This window comes from Schistocerca americana, chromosome 3 (assembly GCF_021461395.2).
Source record: "Schistocerca americana isolate TAMUIC-IGC-003095 chromosome 3, iqSchAmer2.1, whole genome shotgun sequence".
NCBI lineage: Eukaryota > Metazoa > Arthropoda > Insecta > Orthoptera > Acrididae > Schistocerca > Schistocerca americana.
Window position 1 is genome coordinate 594,899,552 of NC_060121.1, and position 25,964 is coordinate 594,925,515.

The window sequence follows — 25,964 nt, forward strand, 5'->3', positions numbered from 1 at the left end:
GTGAACAAGAAACATGCGGAAACAAGGCAGCAGTGTCTGACAGTAGCGGGGATGATGGAAAATAGCTATTCAGCTAGTGAAAAAAGCCTCCTTTATTCTCAAATTGCTCTTTCATTTTTTCTAGTCTCAATTACGCATCTTCCAATAGGTCCTATTCATCTTTATCTTTCTCTCTCTCCCTTCCTTCAAAAATTAACCCTATGGAGGATATTCGACTACGCAAAACATTGTCAGGAAGACTGTCTCAGTTGACTGCTGCGTTTTGTAGATTTTAATAAGTGGAGAGGATGAATGTTACCTCTCAGCCAATTATCCTTTGCAATGGCCTAGCTACCACTCATCTACTGCCAAGAATTGACTGCGAAACTCTTCACGAGTATGACGTACCTGGAGTCTCTAGAAAGTTAGTTGGTTATGAGTTCCATTGATCAATCTCACGGTAACCGTTATGTTGTGGGGCGTGTCAAGTGCATAAGAAATGTACACATGAATAAAGCTTTCTTTTTTTTAAAAAGCTAAAATTTTTATTACCTACCCCCTTAAATCGCACAAAATGCTTATATTGTACTTATAGATTTATTTATTCCTATTCAAGAATTCATCTGTGGTATGTAAGGAGTTGTCAAGAAGATATGATTTCAATTTATTTTTAAAACTATTACTGCTGTCTGTCAGACATTTTATTTCTTCTGGTAATTTATCGAAAAGTTTTACGGCAGCGTATTTTACCCCTTTCTGTGCCAAACATAGGTTAAGTACAAGATAGTGCAAGTCTTCCTTTCAGCTGATATAATAATCATGACTGCCACTGTTATTTTTAAACTAGTCCATGTTGCTGAGAACAAATTTTATTGCTGAGTAAATGTACTGTGAGGTATCTCTTAAACAGATGCCTACAAGATGTGTGGCTATGGGCTCCACACATTACTCTAACCACTTTATTTTGAGCAGTGAATACTTTTTGCCTAAGTGTTAAGTTACTCCAAAATATTGTTCCGTATGACATCAGAGAGGGAAAATATGAAAGTATACTATGTGATCAAAAGTATCCAGACACCTGGCTGAGAAGACTTACAAGTTCGGGTGTCCTCGATCGGTAATGCTGGAATTCAGTAAGGTGTTGGTCCACCCTTAGCCTTGATGACAGCTTCTACTCTCGCAGGCACACGTTCAATCAGGTGCTTGAAGGTTTCTTGGCGAATGGCAGCCCATTTTTCACAGAGTGCTGCACTCAGGAGAGGTATCGATGTCGGTCGGTGAGGCCTGGCACGATGTCGGCGTTCCAAAATGCCCCAAAGGTGTTCAGGATTCAAGTCAGGACTCTGTACAGGCCAGTCCATTACAGGGATGTTATTGTCGTGTAACCACTTTGCCGTAGGCCGTGCATTATGAACAGATTCTCGATCGTGTTGAAAAATGCAATCGCCATTCCCGAATTGCTCTTCAGCAGCGGGAAGCAAGAACGTAACGTCAATGTAGGCCTGTGCTGTGATAGTGCCATTCAAACCAACAAGGGGCGCAAGCCCCCTCCACAAAAAACACGACCACCCCATAACGCCACCGCCTCCGAATTTCACTGTTGGCACTGCACACGTTGGCAGATGACGTTCACCGGGAGTTCACCATACCCACACCGTGCCTTCGGATCACTGCATAGTGTACCGTGATTCGTCACGCCACACAACGTTTTTCCACAGTTCAATCTTTCAATGATTACACTCGTTACACCAAGCGAGGCGTCGTTTGGCATTTACCGGCGTGATGTGTGGCTTATGAGCAGCCGCTCGACCATGAAATCCAAGTTTCCTCACATCCCTCCTAACTGTCATAGTGCTTGCAGTGGATCCTGATGCAGTTTGGAATTCCTGTGTGATGGCCTGGATAGATGTCTGTCTATTACACATTATGACCCTCCTCAACTGTCAGTCAACAGACGAGATTAGCCTGTACGCTTTTGTGCTGTACATGTCCCCTCACGTTTCCACTTTACTATCGTATCGGAAACAGTGGACCGAAGGATGTTCAGGAGTTTGGAAATCTCACGTACAGACGTATGAAACAAGTGACAACCAATCACCTGACCACGTTCGAAGTCCGTGAGTTCTGTGGAGCGCCCCATTCTGCTCTCTGACAATGTCTAATGACTACTAAGGTCGCTGGTGTGGAGTACCTGGCAGCAGGTGGCAGCACAATGCACCTAATATGAGAAAGTATGCTTTTGATCTTGTAGTGTATTTTAGCTTGCTAATTTATGAATCCTCAAAATTAGCAATTATTCTGATTGCAAAATTTGCTGAACATAGTCGCTTTAGGAGATCCAAAATATGAATTTTGTAATTAGGATTCTCATCTATAAGTACACCCAAAACTTAGTATTTTCTACCCTGGCTACTGACTTCTGTTGATGTGTTATATTTATTGAAGGAATTGTCCTCCTTGCAGTAGAAAATTGGATGTACTGTATCTTTTCAAAGTTCAGAGCAAGCCCATTCGCTGGAAACCAATCAATAACTTTTCCAAAGTCATTATTTGAATCATTTTCTATTGGAGTTTCTTTCACTGGATTAATAATGATGCTTGTATCATCAGCAAACGGTATCAGTTTAGCTTCTTGCCTCAGATAAAAAGGGAGGTCATTCACATATATTTAGAACAGAAGGAGACCCATAATCGGAGCCGGTGGAACATCTACTGCAATTTCACTCCAGTTGGATGAAGTGGGAAACTTCCTTAAATCACTTAAACTATATAAAGAAACTTTTTCTTCCTCTTCCGTAAATATGACTTAAACCACTCGTAATGTATTCCATTTATACCATGGAATGTAATTTCTGTAACATAATGTCATGGTTCACACAATCAAATTCTTTGGATAAGTCACAGAAAATTCCTATTGGTGACATTTTACTATTTAAAGACTCTATTATTTTGGCAGTGAAACTGTATATTGCTGCCTCAGTGGAACAGTAATTTTGAAATCCAAAATGTGATTCCATTGCTGTTGAGATGGCTAACCACTCTTGAGTACATTACGTTTTCGACAATTTTTGAAAATGCCGTAAGCAAGGATACTGGTCGGTAATTATTGACATCTGTAGTGTCCCCTCTTTTGTAGAGAGGCTTGACAATGGCTTATTTTAACCTGTCTGGGAAAATACCTTGAGTTAGTGAAGCATTACAGATGTGACCCATAACATCAGCTGTAACTGCTCCACATTGTTTTAATATCTTACTGCAACAGAACATTTATTTCACAAAGATTTCGGCTGAAGTGGCCGTGCGGTTATGGGCGCTGCAGTCTGGAACCGCGAGACCGCTACGGTCGCAGGTTCGAATCCTGCCTCGGGCATGGATGTGTGTGATGTCCTTAGGTTAGTTAGGTTTAACTAGTTCTAAGTTCTAGGGGACTAATGACCTCAGAAGTTGAGTCCCATAGTGCTCAGAGCCATTTTGAAGCCATTTCACAAAGATATAATGATTTTCCTTATTTGACAAGAGATTCTTAGATGAAAATTAATTTGACAAGGATTTCTCAAAACTGAATCTTCAATGTACAGCTTGGCTTTTTCTTTTGAGGTATTCTAACAAAGTTTTTCACATACACTTAATGGTTTTTAATACACTGGCTACTTGTGTTCTCTTGGTTAAGATGGTCTCATTCTCTTTAATAGTAATACTATCTATCCCAGTGACTACTTTTCCTGTCTCTCTTCTTACAACATTGTGCACTGATTTCATTTTACTTCCTCAGTTGTTAATTTCATCTCCAATATACATATATATTGATTTTCTGACAACGTTTCTCAGTATGTTATAATAATTTTTACAGTGTAAATTACTTCTGGGTCTTCACTAATTCTTGTTGCCTCACACAATTTTCTTTTACTTTTGGAAGACTCTTCAATATCTGTAGTAACCCAAATTTTCAGGGGACTGATGACCTTCGCTGTTTAGTCCCCCTTAAACATCCCAACAACCACCACCACCAAATTTTCATTGAAAACTGTTTGGTGTTACATTTAGTAATTTTTTGGGGGCAACAGTGTTCAAAAAGGAATATAAATGTATCGGGAAACAACTGTATTTATCATTAGCATTTGGCTCATTATTTTCATCTCCCCAACTAACATTTCTTAAACTTTCTCTGATGTTCTCTATAGATATCAGGTTGACCAGCCTTACACTTTTCCTTAAAGATTTCTGAACTGTTCACCCTGCTAGTTTTTGTAAGTTAATCAGCTGTGGGTCACGGTCTGACAATCCCTTTATCGCAGGGAAAGCATATGTTAGATTTAAATCCTCTTGTTGTACAAATGCATTATCTATAAGAGTACTACTGCCTTGAGCTATATGTGTAGGGAAATTGATCATTAATAACACTTCTAGCTCACTTTTCCTATCAGAATTGCCGAGAAAGATTACACTGAAATCACCAAATATTAATAACTTCTTCTGAAACTTCCTGGCAGATTAAAACTGTGTCCCCGACCGAGACTCGAACTCGGGACCTTTGCCTTTCGCGGGCAAGTGCTCTACCATCTGAGCTACCGAAGCACGACTCACGCCCGGTCTCACAGCTTCACTTCTGCCAGTATCTCGTCTCCTACCTTCCAGACTTTACAGAAGCTCTCCTGCGAACGTTGCGGAACTAGCACTCCAGAAAGAAAGGATACTGCGGAGACATGGCTTAGTCACAGCCTGGAGGATGTTTCCAGAATGAGATTTTCACTCTGCAGCGGAGTGTGCGCTGATATGAAACTTCCTGGCAGATTAATACTGGTCTCGGTCCGACACACAGTTTTAATCTGCCAGGAAGTTTCATATCAGCGCACACTCCGCTGCAGAGTGAAAATCTCATTCTGGAATAACTTCTTCGTTTTGTCTGATAGATAGCATAATTGGGACTCAAACTTCTTTATGAATAGGTCCCAATCTCCTAATGGGGACCTGTACGCTGTTGCTAATATCGACACTGCATTACGCAGTTGTAGTTCACAACACAACGTTCAAAGTGCTGATCGACTCAGAATTTACTTACTTCTACAGTTTTGTTCTTGTACCCTTGTTTTGCGTAAATGGAAACTCGTCCTTTATCCATGCTAGATCTGCAAATGTAAGATGCTAAATGATACCCATTCATACAGACACTTTCCATCATCACAGTTACATAGTGTTCACACTGAATTATATATCAATCTTATTCTTATTTCTGAGATCATCTGAACACACTAACAGCTCATCTACGTTATTTTTTATTCCCCTGCTAGTTTGATGAAGGAAACTGATTCTACCTGTAGAATCATCCCTGTTCACTGTACATGAAGCTTCTTTTATTCTGTTTTTCTTGACTATTGTCTCTCTAGACTTTGGCTTTAACCTAAAGAATCTGTCTGCCTGGTCCCATTAATCACAGGGATCGTCCCATGTGTGACTATGGCCCCCTTACAGTATTTGCTAATAGAAAAGCTAACTATCTTTCCCCTTCCTATGTAGGTGCAGGCCATGTTTAGTGTATCCCCACCTACCAACAGCATCAGCTGGAACAACACCTATGTGAGATTTTGCCGGTGTATGGAGAATCCTGTTCAGCTCTGTGTTAACATGCCTTAAGCAGTATTTACGCAGGGCCGATCATGGTGCTGAAAGACCTCCACAAACCCCACATTTAAGTGCCCAGTTTCAGCTCCTATTTTATTCAGGTCACAACTAATACTATATCTTGGAGTCATAGCCAGGCTGTTTCCTGTTCCCCCAACTGTAATTTCCTGATATTCCTTCTCAAAATCCCTGCACAGCTGACCTAAGTTTCCTGTCACTTGGCTAAGGCTAGCACTCGGTTTCACATAACTTGTGACCTGGTACCCTTCACCTTATTTTTCCTGAAGCTGCTGGCTACACCCTTGTTATGACTGCTACCTAGAAGCACAATTCTTTTTCTATTCTGATTTGATTCCGACCAGTCTTTTTTTTCTGCTTCAACCGACATTCAACTACATCTTGATGAGGCCCTTCCTCCACTACTTCAGATAGCAAGCCAAACTGATTTACTAACTGAATTTCTGAAGTTTTTCCAACAGATTCCCTTTCTCGCCCTACGCTTGCTACCTTTTCCCAGAACCCCGTTTCTTTTTCCCTCCTTAGCCTAGATAATTCCAAATACGCGTTTTCTAATTCAGCCTTAAGGACATAAATTTTTGTCTCCTGTACAGCGATTTTTCTGTCCTTTCTACATAACCTACATTGCCATGGAAGAACCTCATTATCTTCCCCCGTTTTCTCGCCGCTGCGGTCCTATGAAACCTTAACCTACAGCCTTCACAGAACACCCCCTCCTTCAGATTTCTATGGCAATTACCAAATTTGTTACACATGATTTGATAGAAAAATTTACACTTAATTTACACAAATGCAGAGAATTACTTGACACAAGAGCACTGAAGTTTCATAGCCCGTACTAATACATAACTAAACGCTAATGTAAACAAACTTTCAAACTTACTTTCGAAAATTTTAATTAACTATCTAAACTCTGTGTGACAGACACGAGTTAACTTAACTTTGAACCACTAGGCCTAGGCAAAAAAAATAACGATCTGCGCTTTCCAGAAATTTATGACTAAAATGTAAAAAAAACTAACGTCTATCGGCCTTTAGGAAACACTTATTCTTCCATCTAAATACGCTCATAAAAGCGAAACCTTCAATAGATAACCTGGCGAAGAAACAAATACACTAGTCTAAAATGTAATATCAAATAAATTAGCTCTTATTTCAATATTAATCACTTAACGTAGCGAGAGCTTCGTGGACGTGCCTCTGCCAGAGATATTAGACTCCGATGGTGGACAAAGAGGTTCGACCACGATTGACACGTCGAACTTTGTAATAAATAATTAAATTAATGTGGAATAATGGTCGTCATTTCAATTTCAGCTAGGTTTTGGTCATACTTTAGTCATTATATGTTGATGTCGACTAACGTTCTCTCACTTATTACAGACTTATTGACGCTGAACGTCCTGCAAAGCAGGCGAGGGCATCCTTTGGTTGGGACGACTACTACACTGTGGATGAGGTGAGTCGATATTTTTGGTAGGCTAAGTCGCAAAATAAACGACAAAGATGTATTTATGTATTTAAGAAATTCTCAAGGAATGCTACTTTATTTCTTTGCAAACAATTACACAAATTTCAAGTTTAGCATGCTACAACAAAGCATCATATGCCACCTGGGGGATAGTATATGTACTGATAATGGTTCCAACATCGTCCGCCAACAGATAGCGCAGTGGAACAGCTATCAGAGCGCCATCAATGTCAATTCTTTAATAGGGAATACTCACAGCCAGCATGCTGAGCGTAGTGCAAACGTGTGAAGCAAGCAGTGATCTGTTCCACGGAGACGCACTCGTGCTTTCTACAGCGAACTGAGCGTGTTTGAAGGGGGTCAAACTCTGGCCCTCCGAATGGCAGAGTTATCTTCCGAAGAATTACCACACAAGTTGGACATGCTGCGTCAGTTGTGCAACGTGCATGTGAATATTCTCACACCTATAGACAAGGTTCTGGACATCCACACAACGCAGACGCCTTTCAGAATCGTTACATTTTAAGGGCGGCAGTGTCTGGTTGTACAACAGATAAGAGGGCTTGTAAGTTCAAATGTGTCAACGGAAACTGTGGCTAACCAGCTATTAGCAGTGGGACTGCGATCACGCACACCTCTGGCCCGTCTTCCTATCACTCCACAGCATCGACGTGCACCGCTCGCCTTGTGCCGTCAGATGATCACACGGAGGATGGAATGACGTGCCGTGGTCTTCAGCGATGAAGATGATTTGGTTTCCAAAATTTTTTAGTCTGCACATGACTGCTTGTGTTGGCTGGTTCTCGCATAGGAAGGCGACGAGGGCATAGAATCGGCTGCAAAACCGTGACTAATATAGTAAGCATAACGCTGAGCTTCATGTAAATTATGAAGTAAATAATAAGGCCGTGATATAGTACAAAACAGTTGTGGGAGAAAAAAAGGAGTATCTTATTAAAAAATCTATTTCGTCTACTAATGAAGAGAAACGTTTGTTGTAGAGCTGCATACATAACGCAAATAAAAACGGGGAGAAACTAACAGGTACTGCATAGTACTCTCAGAACCGTCACAGTTAAAACCGCAGCTTAAATGCTACTTTGGTAGTATGACAATGGAATGACGTATTTTGAATAATTATTTCTTTATTGTGGTTGGGCATTGGACCTTAGCCCTTGCTATTACATATCATTAGCAGATTACTTATTAAGGTTTGTGGGTGCGACTATCAACTAAACTTTTTCTATGCATTTAAAAAGTAGAAAGGAGACAATGTGACTAGATTATCGATCTAAAGCACTGATGAGTTTTTAACCGTACTGATACAGTTTCACGAAGCATGGACACGTGAATAATAGGAGAGAAGGGAGGTTTCAAGAGGATAAATGTTCGCATCCTATCACTTTACAGCGGGTTCCTTTATTGTCGTTATTATTTTTCGCTCATTACCATCTCGTTCTCCAATTTATTCGGTACTCTCACCTTGATACTGGCTACCTGATTGCCTAATATGCTTCATCACTTAACTTACACAATCCCACCTGAGATACTGCACACATTTTCTTTTGCACATATTGTTTTGTTAGATGTTCCTATGTCACCTCTTCAGTCTCACATTTTCATTCCGCAATTTTTACCTCTCCGTTTAATGTGCCTATCCTCAGTTACCTCCAGTTTCTCTTCCTTCACTTTCCGCACAACAAATACTTCTCATCCCCACAAACACAGATGCGTGCTATTATTGTTCTGTTTTGCCCTTCAGATTTACGCATGGCTTGACTCACTGGCCGCTTCATACCCCAGCGTCGTGACAACAGTTGTGGGCGGCAGCAGCTACGAGGGTCGCGAAATACGCGGAGTCAAAATTTCTTACGGCACCGGCAACCCCGCAGTCGTCATCGAGGGAGGTGAGTAAACACAGGCGTCACGTCAATTTTTCATGCAGTATTTACGAGCCGATCGTTAACGCTTAATCACATTTGTCAGAATTTTAATAGGGGCCCTCATACTGACCACCCATAATTGTACTCGCCAGTTTTGCTTTGCTTTGCGATGTTCTCTACTCTCCGTGGAAACTGGCGCCACCGAGGCTAGCCGAACTTGATGTTCACGCCACTCTCCACGTAAACCTGCATCGTCGAGCGAACAAATACTTCATATCTTGCGTGTTACCCTTCTGATGAGTAAATCGAAGCTTAGTAGAACCGCTGTAAATTTTAACCCTTAAGCGTGACTGTGGGTCAAAACACGGAGGCACAAGTTTCCACAGCGAGTGGCCTAGCCTTCCATTCTAACCGCCGGACGCAAGCTTGATAGATTCCCCGGAATTACGCCGGATAATATTGTAAAAACCGCACAATATTTCAGCGAGATGTTGGCGCGCAAACGGGGTCCGTCGCTCCCGGCCGCATTTTCCCGCGCCGCGGCGCGCTTCTGCAGACCGCGACCCGTTTCTCCAGCAGAGGGCTCTGGCATTCGACGCCGTCTACGATTGGTCTTCGATGACGTTATGTCCCCGCTGGCGCCTACGCTGTTCTAGAAAGCCAACATACGAATTGACGAGCTTCTCAGCGACGCGAAACCCAACAAGCCTCCATCTGATGCCTCTTCCTATCGTCCTATCTGTCTCACATCGGTGTTCAGCAAGCTCTTGGAATCCATCCTTTCCCGGCGCATCCATCACCACCCCCGCCAAAACCACCTCCTCCCCAACACCCAATGTGGCTTTCGACCTTCCTTCTCTGCTGATGACCAACTCCTCCACCTCACTCACCTCCTCTCCCTCCAGCTTAACTCCCGTCGCTCTGCCATTTTTGTCTCCCTTGATCTCGAAAAGGCCTACGACCGTGTCTGGCATCCCGGTCTCCTGTTTAAACTCCAAACCTACGCCCTTCCTATCAACTACATCCGTCTGATGGCCTCCTTCCTCTCCCACCGCCCCTCCTATGTTACCATCCATAATGCCAATTCCCACACCTTCTACCCCTCTGCAGGTGTGCTCCAGGGCTCTGACCTTTCCCTTCTCCTCTATCTCCTGTACACGGCAGATATGCCCCAACCGCCCCCCCCCCCCTCCCTACAGTGCACCTCTTGCAATATGCTGATGACACCGCATTCCTCGCCCTCGCTCCTACCCTCCAACGGCCCCAACACCTTCTCCAGAATCACCTTGACCTTTTTGCTGCATGGTGTAACCAGTGGCTCCTGAAAATCAATCCTTCCAAGACCCAGGCAATCATCGTAGGTCATACCACTCGCTCCTTCCGGCTCCTGGACTTCTCCCTTACTGTCTGCGCCCGTCCTGTCCGCCTCATCCCCACCCTCACCTACCTTGGCCTCACCATTGACCGTCACCTCACCTGGATCCCTCATCTCCGCTCCATCCAATCCAAAGCCCACAACCGCCTCCGACTCCTCAAACTCCTCTCTGGCCGGACATGGGGGTTGCAACCCTCTACCATCCTCCACGCCTACAAATCCCGTCCTCTGTTATGCCAGTCCTGCCTGGATATCTGCCCCCCCCCCCCCCCCCAAATTCTATTTGTCCCTCCAGATCCTTGAGCGTCAAGCACTTCGCCTCGCCTTCCGTATATGCCTCCCGTCCCCCACTCGGATCCTCTATGATCTCATTCCTTTCCCCCATCTGCTCCTATTCCTTGAACATATCCGCATTCTCTACACCTCCCGCCGCCTTGATCCCCCTCACCCCCTGGTTGCTCCTGTCCTCTCCCATCCCCACCCCCTGCCACGTCGTCACTGTTGTGTCCCCTCTACCCTCCAGCTCTACACCCTACATCTCCTTTCCCAGATGATGCCCTCCCTCCCTCCATTTATCCCTCCTATCAACTCTAATCCTCACTCCCCCTTCTTTCCTCTGTCCTTTTCCTGGGCTCCCTCTCCCCCCCTTCCATTCTCTTTCTTCCCCACCTGCCCCTTCTTTGCCCCCTTCTCGCCTCCGAGTCCTTTTACATTTCCCTCCTCTGCCTCCTCTCATTCCCTCTTGCGTCTGCCCTTCTCCCCCTTTATTAGTCCTCTTCCTCCTTGGTTCCCTTCCCCCTTTTTCGTTTGTTTCCTTCCTTTCTCCTTGTTCTTCCCCCTCCTCCAGGTCCCCCCCACCCCATCTGCCTTTGGCTCGGGAGTGTCATCTTTGTGGCGACACTTTCGTGCAGTGTTCTACAGTGACTGTTCTACGGTGAGTGTTCCGTGTTGTGTTTTTTGGGAAGTGTTGCGAACGGCCATCATACTGTCGCTGGGTGTGCCTTTTATCTCTTGCGAACAGAAACCAGACTGTCGCCGTGTTTTTTAATTGTGTGTGTACTATGTTACTTGGCTGGTTCCTGTGTCTTTTATTAACATTGCCAACCCCTTTTGCTTTCTGTTTTAACTTTCCGCGTTTTTCTGCCATTTTACACTTTACGTCACCGTTTCATCGCCTGTTTTTCTTGTTTCTTTTCTTCTTCTGTTTTTAAAATAAAAGCCTGTAGGCTGTAGAGCAGTGTACTAGGCTGCTGCCAGCCCGCCCCCTTTGGGGGAAATTGAAAATCAATAAAGTGGGAAAAAAAGCGACGCGACAGTAGCACATGAAGATGGCGGGCAGTTGTCTTGCTGAAATATTGTGCGGTTTTTACAATATTATCCGGCGTAGTTCCCGGGAACCTATCAAGCAGATGCAGCGCTGGGAAAGCCTCAAACAGCACAACAGTACGGAAGTTCCAAATCCAGTGTCATTTTATTCCACACTGTCGCTAGGGGGCAGGAGCTTTGCATCACTGTTCTTGTCTCTCGCAGATCTGATTATTATATCAAACGAAAATTTGACTTTTAATGAGGGTGCAAGAATAAATTAGCCTTTGTTTTATCAGTTTCCAGTCATTAAGTAAAAAAGAGGTTACAAATACCTTTAGGAGACAAATTTTATTTGAAATGGTTTGGCACCCTGACCTATACAAAAAATTTGTCACCAATACACTCACAATGTTTAGTGTGTTATACTGGGTCTACGGTTCTTTATTTTTCAAGCGAAAACCACTATCCGCAAAGTTTGATGTTACAGAGTGTTCGAGAACTATGGCGACCAAGTTGCGAGCGATCTGGCAAAGCTTTGTTGTTCTACTTGTATAGACCGGTGTGTTCACCCCTTCCACATGCTCAGACCGAGTCTCAACTTTGTGCAGCCGTCACGTGATGTTTGAGAGCGCCATCAGTGAAGCTGTGCTTTTGTTCTGTGTTACGAAAATGCAACAGCGGAATGTAGATCAACATTATGCCAGCAATTCTTGTTGTGATCTTTGGAAACTTGAAACAGGGTATGGGGAACATTCCGTATCAAGAGCACAAGTTTTTCGTTAGCGCAAATCAGTTTTGGAAGGCCGGGAACACTTTGAATGTGAACATCGCTCAGGGACACCTTCAGCTTCAAAAACCGACGAACACATCAAACGTGTGCTTGCTCTTGTGAGATCAGGCTGACGATGGGATGATGAGTGACTTGTTAAACTCTTTCACCAAAGATAAGGTTCTGACCGACCTTTTCCGCTCATGAAAGGTTTGTGCCAAAGTGGTAGTGAAAGACCACAAAACTGAAAGACAAACGAAGAAACATACGCGTTGATCTTCTTGAGAGCAATCTCAATGACTGCAAATCGTTCAGTCGTTTGATCACAAGTGATGAGTCCTGGGTTTTTGAGTACGATCCTGAGACAAAGCAACAAAGTGAGGAGTGGCACGCTGAGATATCTCCTCGACCGCGAAAAACGTGAATGAGCAAATCAAAGATAATAGGGATATCGTGTGTAGCTAATTTGTTCCTCCAGTACCAACTATTTTACGAAGATTTCCTTGAAGTCCTAAGGAAAAGGGGGAATCGAGTGAGACTGGACATTGTAGACAAGTTGACGCTGCATCGTGATGACGTCCTAAGGCACACGGCCACTTCCCCATGGAATTTTTGACCTCAAAAAGCATTCCTGTTGTTCTACAGCCCGTCGTTGACCTGATCTGATTCCTAGTGGCTTTTATATTTCCCGACATTGAAAACATTTTAAAAGGACGTCATTTTGGTATATGGAGAACATTCAAGAGAATGTGACCAACATGCTAAAGGTCCTACCAATTCGAACCTTTCAGCGCTGCTACCACGTCTCCGTCGGTGTATAGCTGCCGAGGAAAGCTTCTTCGAAGGGAACGTTATCGTTGTTTGAAAAAAAAAAAAAAAAAAAAAAACATAAAAAACTTTGGTAGATAAAAAATTAACGTAATTTCTTTCCTCGCACACATCGTACTTCGTACTGTGTTTGATATCAGGATTATGACTAATAATAGCACTCGTGTACCTTTCGAGACATAGTTTCCACCTTGAAAAATCATCAGCTCACCGTCCTACTCAACATACTAAACTTTCCAAAGGATCAGTCTCTGGTCCACTTTACACTTACACCTAATTGTTTGGTAATCAATTAGAATACTTAAGGCAGTCTAAAGAATCTCAAACTTAGACGTACCACAGCGTCGAAACTATGCATTGTCGCCTCGGACAACGAAGCCTTTTCAGTGTTATAAAAGACCCTTTCTTATATTGATTTCATTACAATGTTGTTGACAGTCTGAGGGCGCGCTATTTGCAGGCATCCACGCGAGGGAATGGATCAGCGCTGCCAGCGTGACGTGGTTCATCAACGAGATCCTCACCTCGACCGATGCCAGCGTGAGGAGCATCGTTGAGAGCTTCGACTTCTACATCTTCCCTAACACCAACCCCGACGGATACGAGTACACCTGGACGAACGTAAGTGGCTGTCTCCTAAACGTGTGTCCCTAGACTTTCATGACCAGAATTGACTTGCCACAAAGTTTCTTGTCATTCTTACACCACGTCAGACTGTTAATGGCGAGGTCTGATTTGATAAAGCTTTCACTGTTAGTCCATCTCGAGCTAGGGATGCGACGAGTATCTAGTTGAAACATCCTACTGTAGTCGAGCTGTGGTGTTCTTCTACTGTTTGTAGCCATGACACTCTGCTCCACTTGGAAATCGGTTATTCCTCGATGCCTCACACTGTGTTCCATCAACCTAATAGTTTCGTGGGTAAGTATGTTGTGGTACACTTACTTCAGTTATCCGAGCTCCCGACACTACAACTGGGTAACGCTAGGCAACTTTCGGCACTCGCCACCCAGATAGAAACGCTGTCCTCTCCACAAGGTGAAAACAAGCGAAAATAGCTAGCCTGACTTTATTCGTATGTCGCTTTCACCTCTACAACATCCTTGGCCTACATGGGTACCACAGGTGCTCTACAGATATCACTCAAAACTTTTCGAGTCTCTCTAATTACTTCAATTAAACATGAAAATGTACTGATATAGTTAATTACTATACAACATTTGTGATAAGCACTGTCGAAAGATCAATTCATGCTTGAAGTTCGCTTGTCGATGGTGAAGTTCACACACGATACATTGCTTACCAACAATGCTTATAAAGAAAGCATGTAAGTTCAAGTCTGCTACGGTGTTGCCACGTGAAAAGTTTTTTCGGGAACGTAAGACTCGCTATCTTCTGTCCATTTTTGACATATAGTTCCAGTATGACCGAACATTACAGCTATGGTTTTCTGTGCTAGAACTTCTTATGTACACATTCGCCGAGTCAAATAACCGACTAACGAAAAGTCACTGCCGGCCGTTGTGGTCGAGCGGTTCTAGGCGCTTCAGTCTGGAACCGCGCTACCGCTACGGTCGCAGGTTCGAATCCTGCCTCGGGCATGGATGTGTGTGACGTTCTTAGATTAGCTACGTTCAAGCAGTTCTAAGTTCTAGGGGACTGATGACCTCAGATGTTAAGTCCAATAGTGCTCAGAGCCATTTTTGAAAAGTCACTCATATAATACTAAGTGCTCTTTCACCATATATTGAGTAACACCTTGCTTAATCAAAAAGCCTTTTCAAATTCTACAAATTGACCCGTTCGCACCAAAATCCAACCATGGGCAAGTTTTTGATGTACGTCAAGAGAAGCACTTCTCATGCCGTTTTAGTGATCGTTATTGGATGGTTGTTTTCAGGCCCCTCTGTATGACTAAATCGAACTCTATTCTGCACATGTTAATGTCCTCGATTTCCTAAAGGAAACTGTGAACTGTTTCTGCATCTGTGAATCTAACAGCACGAAATATTTTTGTTTCGGTACATGCGGAAAGTATCTATCTACAGCAGAAATCTCCGTCTTCAACTACAAAATCTCGGAAAACTCTTTTTTTTTAAACAGTTGAGGACTAAAACTTCTCTAATACGTGCTATTTATATAAAAAAGTCGACAGCTACATTTTTTGAGACACAGCCGTTAACATTGTAACATATTTATGATTAAAGAAAATGTATCCGCTTAGCCATTCCAAATTACAGTTTTTATTTAGAAGGCATGTTATCTGACAGTTTCAATTAATTTTTAACAACTCTTACTGTAATGTTATATACATATTTGTGTCTAAAAATAACTTTCATATTAGAATCTTCGATAGACTTTAGAATTACATGTACAATTTAAATACTAACATTCTATCTCAAAATTGTGCGAAAACGTTACGATTGTCATTTAATTACAGGAAAATTATTGAGAGGATTGATCTCAAAATTGCTGAATGTCTGTCTAAACATTGTCAATACGAAAATAAGATGTTGTCACACAGTCCAAAATTATCAGAAAATGTGTAGTTTGTTGAAACTCATCTTGTGCGTTTCATTATCCAGGGACTTCCCATATCATGCCACATCAAATATTAATCCATTTTATGGGTAGCTTGCTCCTACTAATTGCTCTTACACGCTGCTCAAATGGTTCAAATGGCCTTGAGCACTATGGGACTTAACATCTGTGGTCATCAGTCCCCTAGAACTTAGAACTACTTAAACCTAACTAACCTAAGGACATCACACACATCACTGCCCGAGGCAGGATTCGAACCTGCGACCGTGGCGGTCGCGCGGTTCCAGACTGAAACACCCAGAACCGCTCGGCCACACCGGCCGGCCACGCTGCTCACAAACGGCTAGCAAACAACAGTTTTCCCTCACCTGCCCCGTTTTTTAATCGAGTAATACCTTAATTTGATCAAGTATCTCTTCATTAGGTATCGGGTCAACGCGTCTATCTTTCAGCATTCTCCTGAAGCATCACATTTCAGATTGTTCTATTCCCCTCTCGCCTGAATTGTTTGTCTTTCACGTTTCACTTTTGTACTAGCCTAAAAATATCTACATTTGTTGTTAACATGTTGCTAGTTTCAGAAACGCATTTCTTGCTATTGCCAGCCTGTATTTCACGTCCTCTTTACTTCTACCAGCATTACTTATTTTGTTGCCAAATGACAATACTTCTCTGTTTCTCTCTGAGTCTCGTTTCTTAATGTACTTCACTCAGCATATCCTGATTTAATTCGACAATACTGCTTTACCCTTGTTTCAGTTCTGTTGATGTTCCTTTTGCAACAACTTTTTTCAGGACACTATCTTTTCGATTCCACTAATAAAACAATCTGGGGTCTATCGTTTTTCCAAATGGTTTCCATCAGACATCTGATACTACAAGGGGAGGAAACGTTATGTGAAAATAGTAGAAAAGGAGTTAACAGAATGTGAAAAAAAATATATTTAAAGAGTTTGATCCAATATTGTTAGTACCTATACATAGGTTTTACAAAATCAAGTGCGAGATGAATGATTTTGTGGCAAAACCCTCCTTTTCAGTTGTGTTACGGTAAAGTTTACTAGGAACTGAGACTTTAGAAGATACTGGAAAGGAGAAGGATTTATTGAAACAAATACATACATGAAAACTACGAACACTAACAGCCGTGAATGAGGTTGAATTGGGATAAATGGTAGGGAAATTGAAAAGAAATGTCTCGGGTTAAGCAGAATATTTAATAATCAACGGCATAAATGATGACAACTTCTAAAAAGAAAGGCGACTTTCTAACTATCGAAGCTGGCTCCGCGAAGCTTTTCAGAACAAGCAAAATTTAAATTCGGAGTAACATTGTTTAATGAAGACCAGAATAACCATTTTCGTTAGCGTCAATCACGTTTTGTATGGGCTGCGCTGTTCTACAATTTTTTAAATTTATTTAACTTTGCGACAGGATGTCCTTCTGGTTGCCACTGTATCAGTTCCCTGAGGAAGGGAAGCCGAGTCCGCCACCTGTTTGTGATTGTACAAACTTTGTTCTGTGTGTGACCGTATTCCATACATTAGCGTATCGTATTTTCTGAGGCGGAAACTGGAAACTAGCCCAACATTTGTCTAAACGAGAGAGGAACACCGCCTTAAAACCACCCTCAGTCTAGCCAGTGCACCAGTTACGGTCTGGCTAGCGAATATCAGAATTATTCTGTTACAGTTTAAGAGGAAATCTACATCGTACCATTACACGTCCAGCAAAAATCTGCATCAGATATGTTGATCACAACGAAAAAGAATTTGACGAAAAATAGTGAAACAAAGTACCCGCTTAAGGAAGTAGAGGGCCGGAGAATGAGAATGAACCGTGAGATGTTCGGTTTGTCTCGACACTTTGATGATGTGCATAAGACTACAAAAAGCAATACGCCAGTAAGAAAGTACAAGAGAACAATGAGTACAGCAGTAGACACACTGCTAGGCAGCTGACGGCTAGTGAAATAACTAAGGTGAGTGCACAGATCACTTGAAGCCTCACGACACGTGCAACCGCACAGCGTAAAGGTAAGATTTCGGTGGCGCTCTCCGACAAGACTAACACGACACGTGTGGTTGGAGAGGTCTGCCTTCACTAACCAGCGCTACGAGCAAGTGCAGGTGTCGTGTTCTCTTCATGTACATTTGGAAGTTAAAAATGACTTCCATCTTTTGCTACATTGCTGTCAGACTGTGAAGGAATGGGAGACAGTGACGAAACTATTTTTGTTTGTATGATACTTCATGAGGAGAAAAGGAATGGGAGCAGAAAATCAACAGTGAAAGAAATTATCATGGAGGGTTTTGTTTTTTTCCCTGTAGTTGATGGAAGATGACAACTTTTTTTCTGTACAGTATTATCAAATAACGCAGGAGACATTAAAGTCTCGCCTAGGATTACTACCGCGTTATCTAATCAGACAAAACACACAATTTGGAATGGCTTTTGTACTAAAGTGTAAACTGTAAGGTATACGCATTTATATTAACTGAACAGTTATGTTTTACTTTCACATGGAACAGCATGTCGCAAGTTTAATTCAGGTTGCGTTCGACCTAAATTTTTTATTGCAATTCCTTTTAACTCGAATGTTTGAGAGATCGCTCTCTGTATCGATGCTGCTGAATAAACTCCTTTCTGTTTTTAAGCCTAGTTGCGGTGTTCTCCAGCTGTCATGTCGTATAATGCGGATACTGATGTTTCTTTATCGGTACCAATTTACGAGGGCGCGCTGAAAAGTAATTCTTCCGAAATTTTTTGTGCTGTTCTTAATATCGATTGGCGTATTGCATGTCATGCGTATTACTCAATCGACTTCCCCGCTTTGCTGGTGCAAGATGCAACTGTAGCGTGTAACATAGCGGTGGGTAACCCAATTCTGCCTGTGTATGAGAAACAGCGTGTTGTAACAGAGTTTCGAATTCGAAGAACTAATCGATGCACTGAACACACTTCCCTTCAGCACGACAATGCCACACCACATACGAGTGCAGCGACGTCTGCAACAATCCGACACCGTGAGTCCACTGTCATCGATAATCCTCCATACAGTCCTGATTTGCCGCTATCCGATTTTCATCTGGTTCCAAAACTTGGAGAACACCTTTGAGCTGTTCACTTGGACAGTGACGAAGCGATGCAAGCACAGGTGAGGTTGTGGCTCCGTCAACAAAGTCAAACATTCTACAGCGACAGTTTCAACAAACTGGTCTCTCGTTGGGAGAAATGTGTTTGTCGCCAGGGTGACTATGTTGACAAATAAACGTATAAAAATTTATGTAGAATGTTGATATACCTTAAGAGTTTCCACATAAAAAATTCACAGGCATTACTTTTCAGCCCTCTCTTGTATGTTGCATTTATCATGCCAAATAACTTTATTGTTTCGATTTGATCATACAGCGAAAATATTTTGGCCGTTTGTGCCACGCTGACAACGAATTTTGTGAGTTAATCGTAATTTTTTTTTCTCTTCAATGTGTCACATTCATCTTACTGTCTAAATATAATTCTGTTGAAGAACAGCAGCTGCAAATTGTTCTTCATAACCCTCCTAATGCCACGAACGTTTATGTTTTCTGTAGTTCTGAAATTGGAACGAGTGGCAGTATTGCCAGCCTTTTCATGATACATAGGAGTATTAATGTCACACTCCGATTCGGAATTATCTTAACGGAGGTTGAATGACGTCTACATACATGGAGCAAATAACATCATTAAAGCAATGGTTCTTTTTTTCGAATTTCTCATATGAGTCCCTTCGCTGATGACTGAAGTATTTAACTTTAAACCTTTCTTTACAAATTCTGACAAGAACGGTAAATGGTTTGTCTTTTCCCTGCTTACTGCTGAGTGTCAGCGTCCCTCATAAATGCTGACGTTCGATGGGTATCGTACCATTTACTGCAGAGAATTCGCCTGTGACGTAACACAGACTGTCCGCACACGCTGAATGCTTTGTCCTTCCAACAATCCTGGCAGATATTCGATTTGTGTGGCGCGCCCTATTGCAGTCATTCCCATTGTAGACGCTGCAGAGAACGAAGGGCAATGGGAACACACGTTACAGTATAGAGCATGATGGAGGCAGATAGTGACGTCAGAGCTCGACCTGCAGGGTTCTTGACTGCCTGATGTATACATGTAAATTACAACGCAACTAACAATTTTTTATTTTTTTTATTTTTCAGAACCGAATGTGGCGCAAGACGCGTAAGCCGTATCTGCTGTGCGTGGGTGCCGACCCTAACCGCAACTGGGACTTCCACTGGGCAGGTAAGCGGACGGAGGAGCAGCAGCTAGTGCGTCGCCGTATATATACTGTAAAATTCTTTAAAGCATTAGGTGTAGGCCTGGTACATCTTTCTTTAGGAATATTTAGGACCTTCCAGCGTCTTATACGGTCTTTCGAGTCTGCTGCGAAATATCACTAGTGGAGATCGAACCCAGGGAAGGCAGTAGTCTGAATAGCCTCTATTGTCTGACGTGATGAACTGCAGTCACTTTTCTTAATGGGCAACGTCAGTGATATAATTGCTGAAAGGCAAGTACCAGATAGTGATACCATTTTCGCTAGCGAACGCCAAAATACTAAAACTGCGGACTACAGTGTTTAGAATTGAGATTAAGATATTGCAGAACTAGAACTGTTTACAGACATTCAAAGTACATAATATTCCGCTTATAGCTGTAGAAGTTTTTATTATGCAACTGCAATTTCGGCGTTATGCCTTTGTGAATCGTAAATAACGTCATGTCACAGTTCATATGTAAGTTATAGATAACGTTATCTATGTCTCTGGTCACTGATGTTGCCTTCGTTCGTGCAAAATAGAGCACAACCATACAACGGTACTGATACCGGATTTTAACATGTCAGATTTTTCCTGAACTTCAGGCTGAATTTTACAACCATTTATGCACGAAACCACATACTGTAGTGTAGGAAAATGTATTTTTATCGTGCATATAATGTCATATTTACACCTTCTTAGTAATACGTCATATTTCGGTCAAATTTTGCCAAAAATGCATATGTTTGTCGTATCTCTAACGACAAAAGAATAAAAACATGATAATGTTGCACACATGACAATGTTTCAAGTGATATTGTCACAACTAAACACAATCATTTATCGGGACTGTAACAGAAAGGCAGCGTATTTCACTAGTCTTCGCTGACGTAAGACGATGTTGCGTGGGCTTGACAAAACAATGTCGAGGCCAACAAAGGCAGCTTCCGACGCAATAAACATTGCACTCTTAATAACATTATTCAATTTGAATAGAAACTCGATCTGGTTCAACATGCCGAAGGTAGAGTGCTCCAACAGGATGAAGTTGCGAAGGTTTTTCTTGATTTTGGAGAGAAGTTCTGCGACATTGACGAGGGGTTGTTATTTTTAAATTATGTGAAGTTAAAGTTAGTGCAGAAAAGCGCTTTAATGTGCAAAGACACCATAATATCACCAAACACATGAGCTGTGTGAAGAGAAGCGCTGAAAATGACAGAAGGCAAACGCTGTTACTTGAAAAGTCAGATCAATCTTCAACTATGGAATCACCTTTCAAGGCGTCGTGTGTGATGATGGTGTCTTGCAACATCCCATCTGAGAAGCTGAAGCATCCACGCTTCAGGCAGTTGTTGGAGAAGTACGCAACACATTCAGTTCCACATGAATCTACATTGAGAAAGGAGTAGGCCTATGTATCCGCGTGCTACAAGGAGGTGCTTACTAAAATAGTAATTAGTGTTCCTGACCAAGAGATCTGGGTGTCCACTGACGAAACTACCAATCCAGTTGGGCATCATGTTGCAAGTATTGTTCGTGGTGTTCTAGAGGATGACGACCCTCCATAATGTTCCTCTTAGCGTGTGAAGCTCTCGAGAGATTGAACAACTCGATAATTGCCATTTTGTTTGACAACTGTACAAACGTACTGTGGCCATACGTTGCGAAAACAGACATCATTTTGCTGCTGGTAACATATGGTGCGTATACACTACTGGCCATTAAAATTGCTACACGAAGAAAAAATGCAGATGATAAACGGGTATTCATTGGACAAATGTATTCTACTAGAACTGACATGTGATTACGTTTTCACGCAGTTTGGGTGCATAGATCCTGAGAAATCAGCACCCAGAACAACCACCTCTGGCCGTAATAACGGCCTTGATATGCCTGGGCATTGAGTCAAACAGAGCTTGGATGGCGTGTTCAGGTACAGCTGCCCATGCAGCTTCAACACGATACCACAGTCCATCAAGAGTAGTGACGGGCGTATTGTGACGAGCCAGTCGCTCGGCCACCATTGACCAGACGTTTCCAATTGGTGAGAGATTTGGAGAATGTGTTGGCCAGGGCAGCAGTCGAACATTTTCTGTATCCAGAAAGGCCCATACAAGACCTGCAACATGCGGTCGTGCATTATCCTGCAGAAATGCAGGGTTTCGCAGGGATCGAATGAAGGGTAGAGCCACAGGTCGTAACACGTCTGAAATGTAACGTCCACTGTTCAAAGTGCCGTCAATGCGAGCAAGAGGTGACCGAGACGTGTAACCCATGGCACTCCATACCATCACGCCGGGTGATACGCCAGTATGGCGATGACGAATACACGCTTCCAATGTGCGTTCACCGCGATGTCGCCAAACACGGATGCTACCACCATGATGCTGTAAACAGAACCTGGATTCATCCCAAAAAATGACGTTTTGCCATTCGTGCACCCAGGTTCGTCGTTGAGTACACCATCGCAGGCGCTCCTGTCTGTGATGCAGCGTCTAGGATAACCGCAGCCATGGTCTCTGAGCTGATAGTCCATGCTGCTGCAAATGTCGTCGAACTGTTCGTGCAGATGGTTGTTTTCTTGCAAACGTCCCCATCTGTTGATTCAGGGCTCGAGACGTGGCTGCACGATCCGTTACAGCCATGCGGATAAGATGCCTGTCATCTCGACTGCTAGTGATACGAGGCCGTTGGGATCCAGCACGACGTTCCGTGTTACACTCCTGAACCCACCGATTCCATATTCTGCTACCAGTCATTGGATCTCGACCAACGCGACCAGCAATGTTGCGATACGATAAACCGCAATCACGATGGGCTACAATCCGATCTTTATCAAAGTCGGAAACGTGATGGTATACATTTCTCCTCCTTAAACGAGGCATCACAACATCGTTTCACCAGGCAACGCCGGTCAACTGCTGTTTGTGGATGAGAAATCGGTTGGAAACTTTCCTCATGTCAGCGCATTGTAGGTGTCGCCACCGGCGCCAACCTTGTGTGAATGCTCTGAAAAGCTAATCATTTGCATATCACAGCATCTTCTTCCTGTCGGTTAAATTTCGCGTCTGTAGCACGTCATCTTCGTGTTGTAGCAATTTTAATGGCCACTAGTGTACATGGTTAAAGCAGCCAAGGGGCTTCAGAATCTCTATCCAGCAAGGAGTACGTCACTTGTCTTGGACTTGCATTACAAAGATTTGCAGAAGAGGTGCGATCAGATTGCACTGACGTGGACGAATTAATTTCCTGCGGCAAGAAAATCTATGTGAAAGCTCCACTACGGGTGCAGAAATTCAGGGAACCGGCACCTTCTCTCCCCCTCCCCTGTCAACCTGTTCTTACACGATGGGGTTCTTGGCCTAATGTTGCCTAGTATTACTACACCAACTACACCAATATAAGGCAATCTTTTGTGAGCTTGAAAGCGATGAACCAAGTGATATAAAAATTGTGAAAGATATGGTTACAGATACTTTGTTTGGAAACTTGGAATACGTGAAAGCCAAGTTTTCAGTGGTATGAAAAGCCGTCATACGACTCGGAGTTGCTGGTGCTTAATAGTGTGACGGCCTAGGTATCGAGCAGCAAGTGCAGTGTGAGTTGGGTGGACATCGTGATCATGCGGCTGACGAAGTGAATAAAAACATTGCACGGTGTTCTCCAGCGTAGTCCATGGTATTCTACAATGTACAAAGTCAGTTACAGTCTTTCTGGGAATGGCAGAACATTCGAAGACAATGAATAAACGCTGGCCTGTTGTGACCTCGCTGCCTTCAGTCATGCTCCTGTGACGTTCCGTGATGCGGCTTTTCTGGGTACGAAGCAATACTCAGCGACAACTGTAGACTTGGAAAATGGAAAGTCTGAGTTACGCTTTGTGATCTACTGCAACCCTGCAGAAACTGAAGATTGACAGGACGTGTTAACTAATTTGGAAAACAGTGTGTAGTAACAACATGGTTTTATTGCTTGGATAGGTGGTGTTGTTGTTTTCACTGTACTTCGTGTTTGTTTCAGACAAGCAGACATTTCAGAAAAAAACATTAGTTATTTTCAGACACTGCAAAATTTAAGTACTATTTTCACAATTTATTCGGAAATGAATTTTGTATTACATAGGATAATTTTAAAAAGTCAACTGGGATGTTTATATAAGCTTATATAACGTAATATTTTATTTTGTAAAGTCGTATTTATTTAAATGTTTGGTTATAAGTGCTTGCATATTTCGCTGTTTTTAGTTCATTAAAATCCGAGGCCTTCTGATAATTTACATCTTTCCCGTGAAATTGCGTGATTTCTTTATGATTGACATAGGCGTAATGCCGAAACTGCAATAGCGGAATAGAAACATTTACAGCCATACGTGCAAAATTATCTCTTTTAAACAGTTCGTACGGCTTGCGGATAAGTGTGGCATGAAGTTAGGTAGAGAGAAAGAGCGTGAGAGTTGGGGGGGGGGGGGGGGGAGGGGGGGAGGTGGACTATCGAGAGGTACGTACAGGGAGCAGTGGTCAGAATTTTTGATTTAAGTTTTTATCTGCATCCATTACCTAATTGTACGTCAACTGGTATTTTCTATTGGCCTCTGCTTCGTGCGGTAGCTGTTATCTGTGCTGTTCCGTTTGTGTGAGGAGCAAAGGTAAATTGAGTTTCTAAATGCTACCGTACTCGCTCTAACGACCCTTCTCTTATGGTCGTGGTCCTTACGTCTGATATACGAAGAAGGCTGCTGACTGTTGCAAAGTCTTTTCGCATACCTGTTCTGTAAATTTGCCCATCATGGTTTCGCAAGAACAAAGTTGTCTTTCTTTCTCCGATTCCTACTGTCGTATTGCATGAGCTGTACTGACCTGTTACGACAGTAGAGCCGCGTCTCTGAATTCTTTTTGTTTATTTGGGTTTAGGGCTGTAAACATAGTTGTTATCAGTGCCTTAGTTCGATATTTACTGATATCCGTTATTGATTGGGACTGAAAACGGTTATGCAGTATTCTACAACTGATCACACAATCGTCCTGTATGCTGTTTCCTTTATGGGTGCACAATAGTTTTCCAGAACTCTCCAAACAAAACTAAATCCTCAATTTATATTCTTTATTACTGATTTAACCAGTTCGTCTCATTACTTCGGAGCATTACTCTTAGCTATTTCAACAATTTTCGACATCCACAAGCTTACCATTACTATTGCAATTATCTGTTTTGGCGTTCTTTTATTTGCTATGAATGTCATCTTGCATTTGTCCACGTTTCAGTAATCCTCAAGTATGATGAAGGGATGGTGAAAATGCTACTAAAATAAGTACGGAAAAGGGTCTAGCATTCTCTTATAACAAAGACAGCCATGAGAGAAGAATTTTGAGGCCTTTTTAGGTGAAATAAAAGAAACAGGTTTGGAAACTAAAAACAAAAAATAATAATAGCGTAACATATGAGCACATAGAAAAATAAAAGATATTAATGAAACGAAGACTAATCTTTGGGCGTTTGTAGAGGTGGTACTAAAATACGCTAACAAAAGAGATCTTCCACTATCTCTTGGACGAGAAGATAATGAGAAGTTACAACCGAAAAATTAGAATTAGAAGCAAAAGGAGGAAATACTTTCAGGTGGAAAATAGTACAATTAGATAGGAAGGAAGGTGTAGTACTAACTAAATACATTTGGTGTGACTTAAACAACTACACTTGCAGAATATCCTATTTGGCTCTTCTTAGTGACAAGTGTGGGATACGGGCATGATACAGTCTTGAGGTAGAGCAGCTGTACAAAAAGATGGGAACCCCGCGAGAAACGCATGCTTGAACATAAATGAACTTGTTAGCCAAACATGCAGGTTGTGGGATTGTATTTGGCTACGAGCT

At 42.5% G+C, this 25,964-nt stretch overlaps 1 protein-coding gene across 1 annotated transcript in view; it reads left to right on the forward strand.

The window, feature by feature from the left end:
- The window catches only part of LOC124606618 (zinc carboxypeptidase-like), a 43,026-nt gene that overhangs the window by 11,599 nt on the left and 5,463 nt on the right, over positions 1 to 25,964 (forward strand). The window contains exons 4-7 of the mRNA XM_047138603.1: positions 7,000 to 7,075; positions 8,850 to 8,994; positions 13,711 to 13,871; positions 19,992 to 20,076. Coding sequence (XP_046994559.1) covers positions 7,000 to 7,075; positions 8,850 to 8,994; positions 13,711 to 13,871; positions 19,992 to 20,076 — 467 coding nt within the window. The remainder of the gene's footprint in view (positions 1 to 6,999; positions 7,076 to 8,849; positions 8,995 to 13,710; positions 13,872 to 19,991; positions 20,077 to 25,964) is intronic.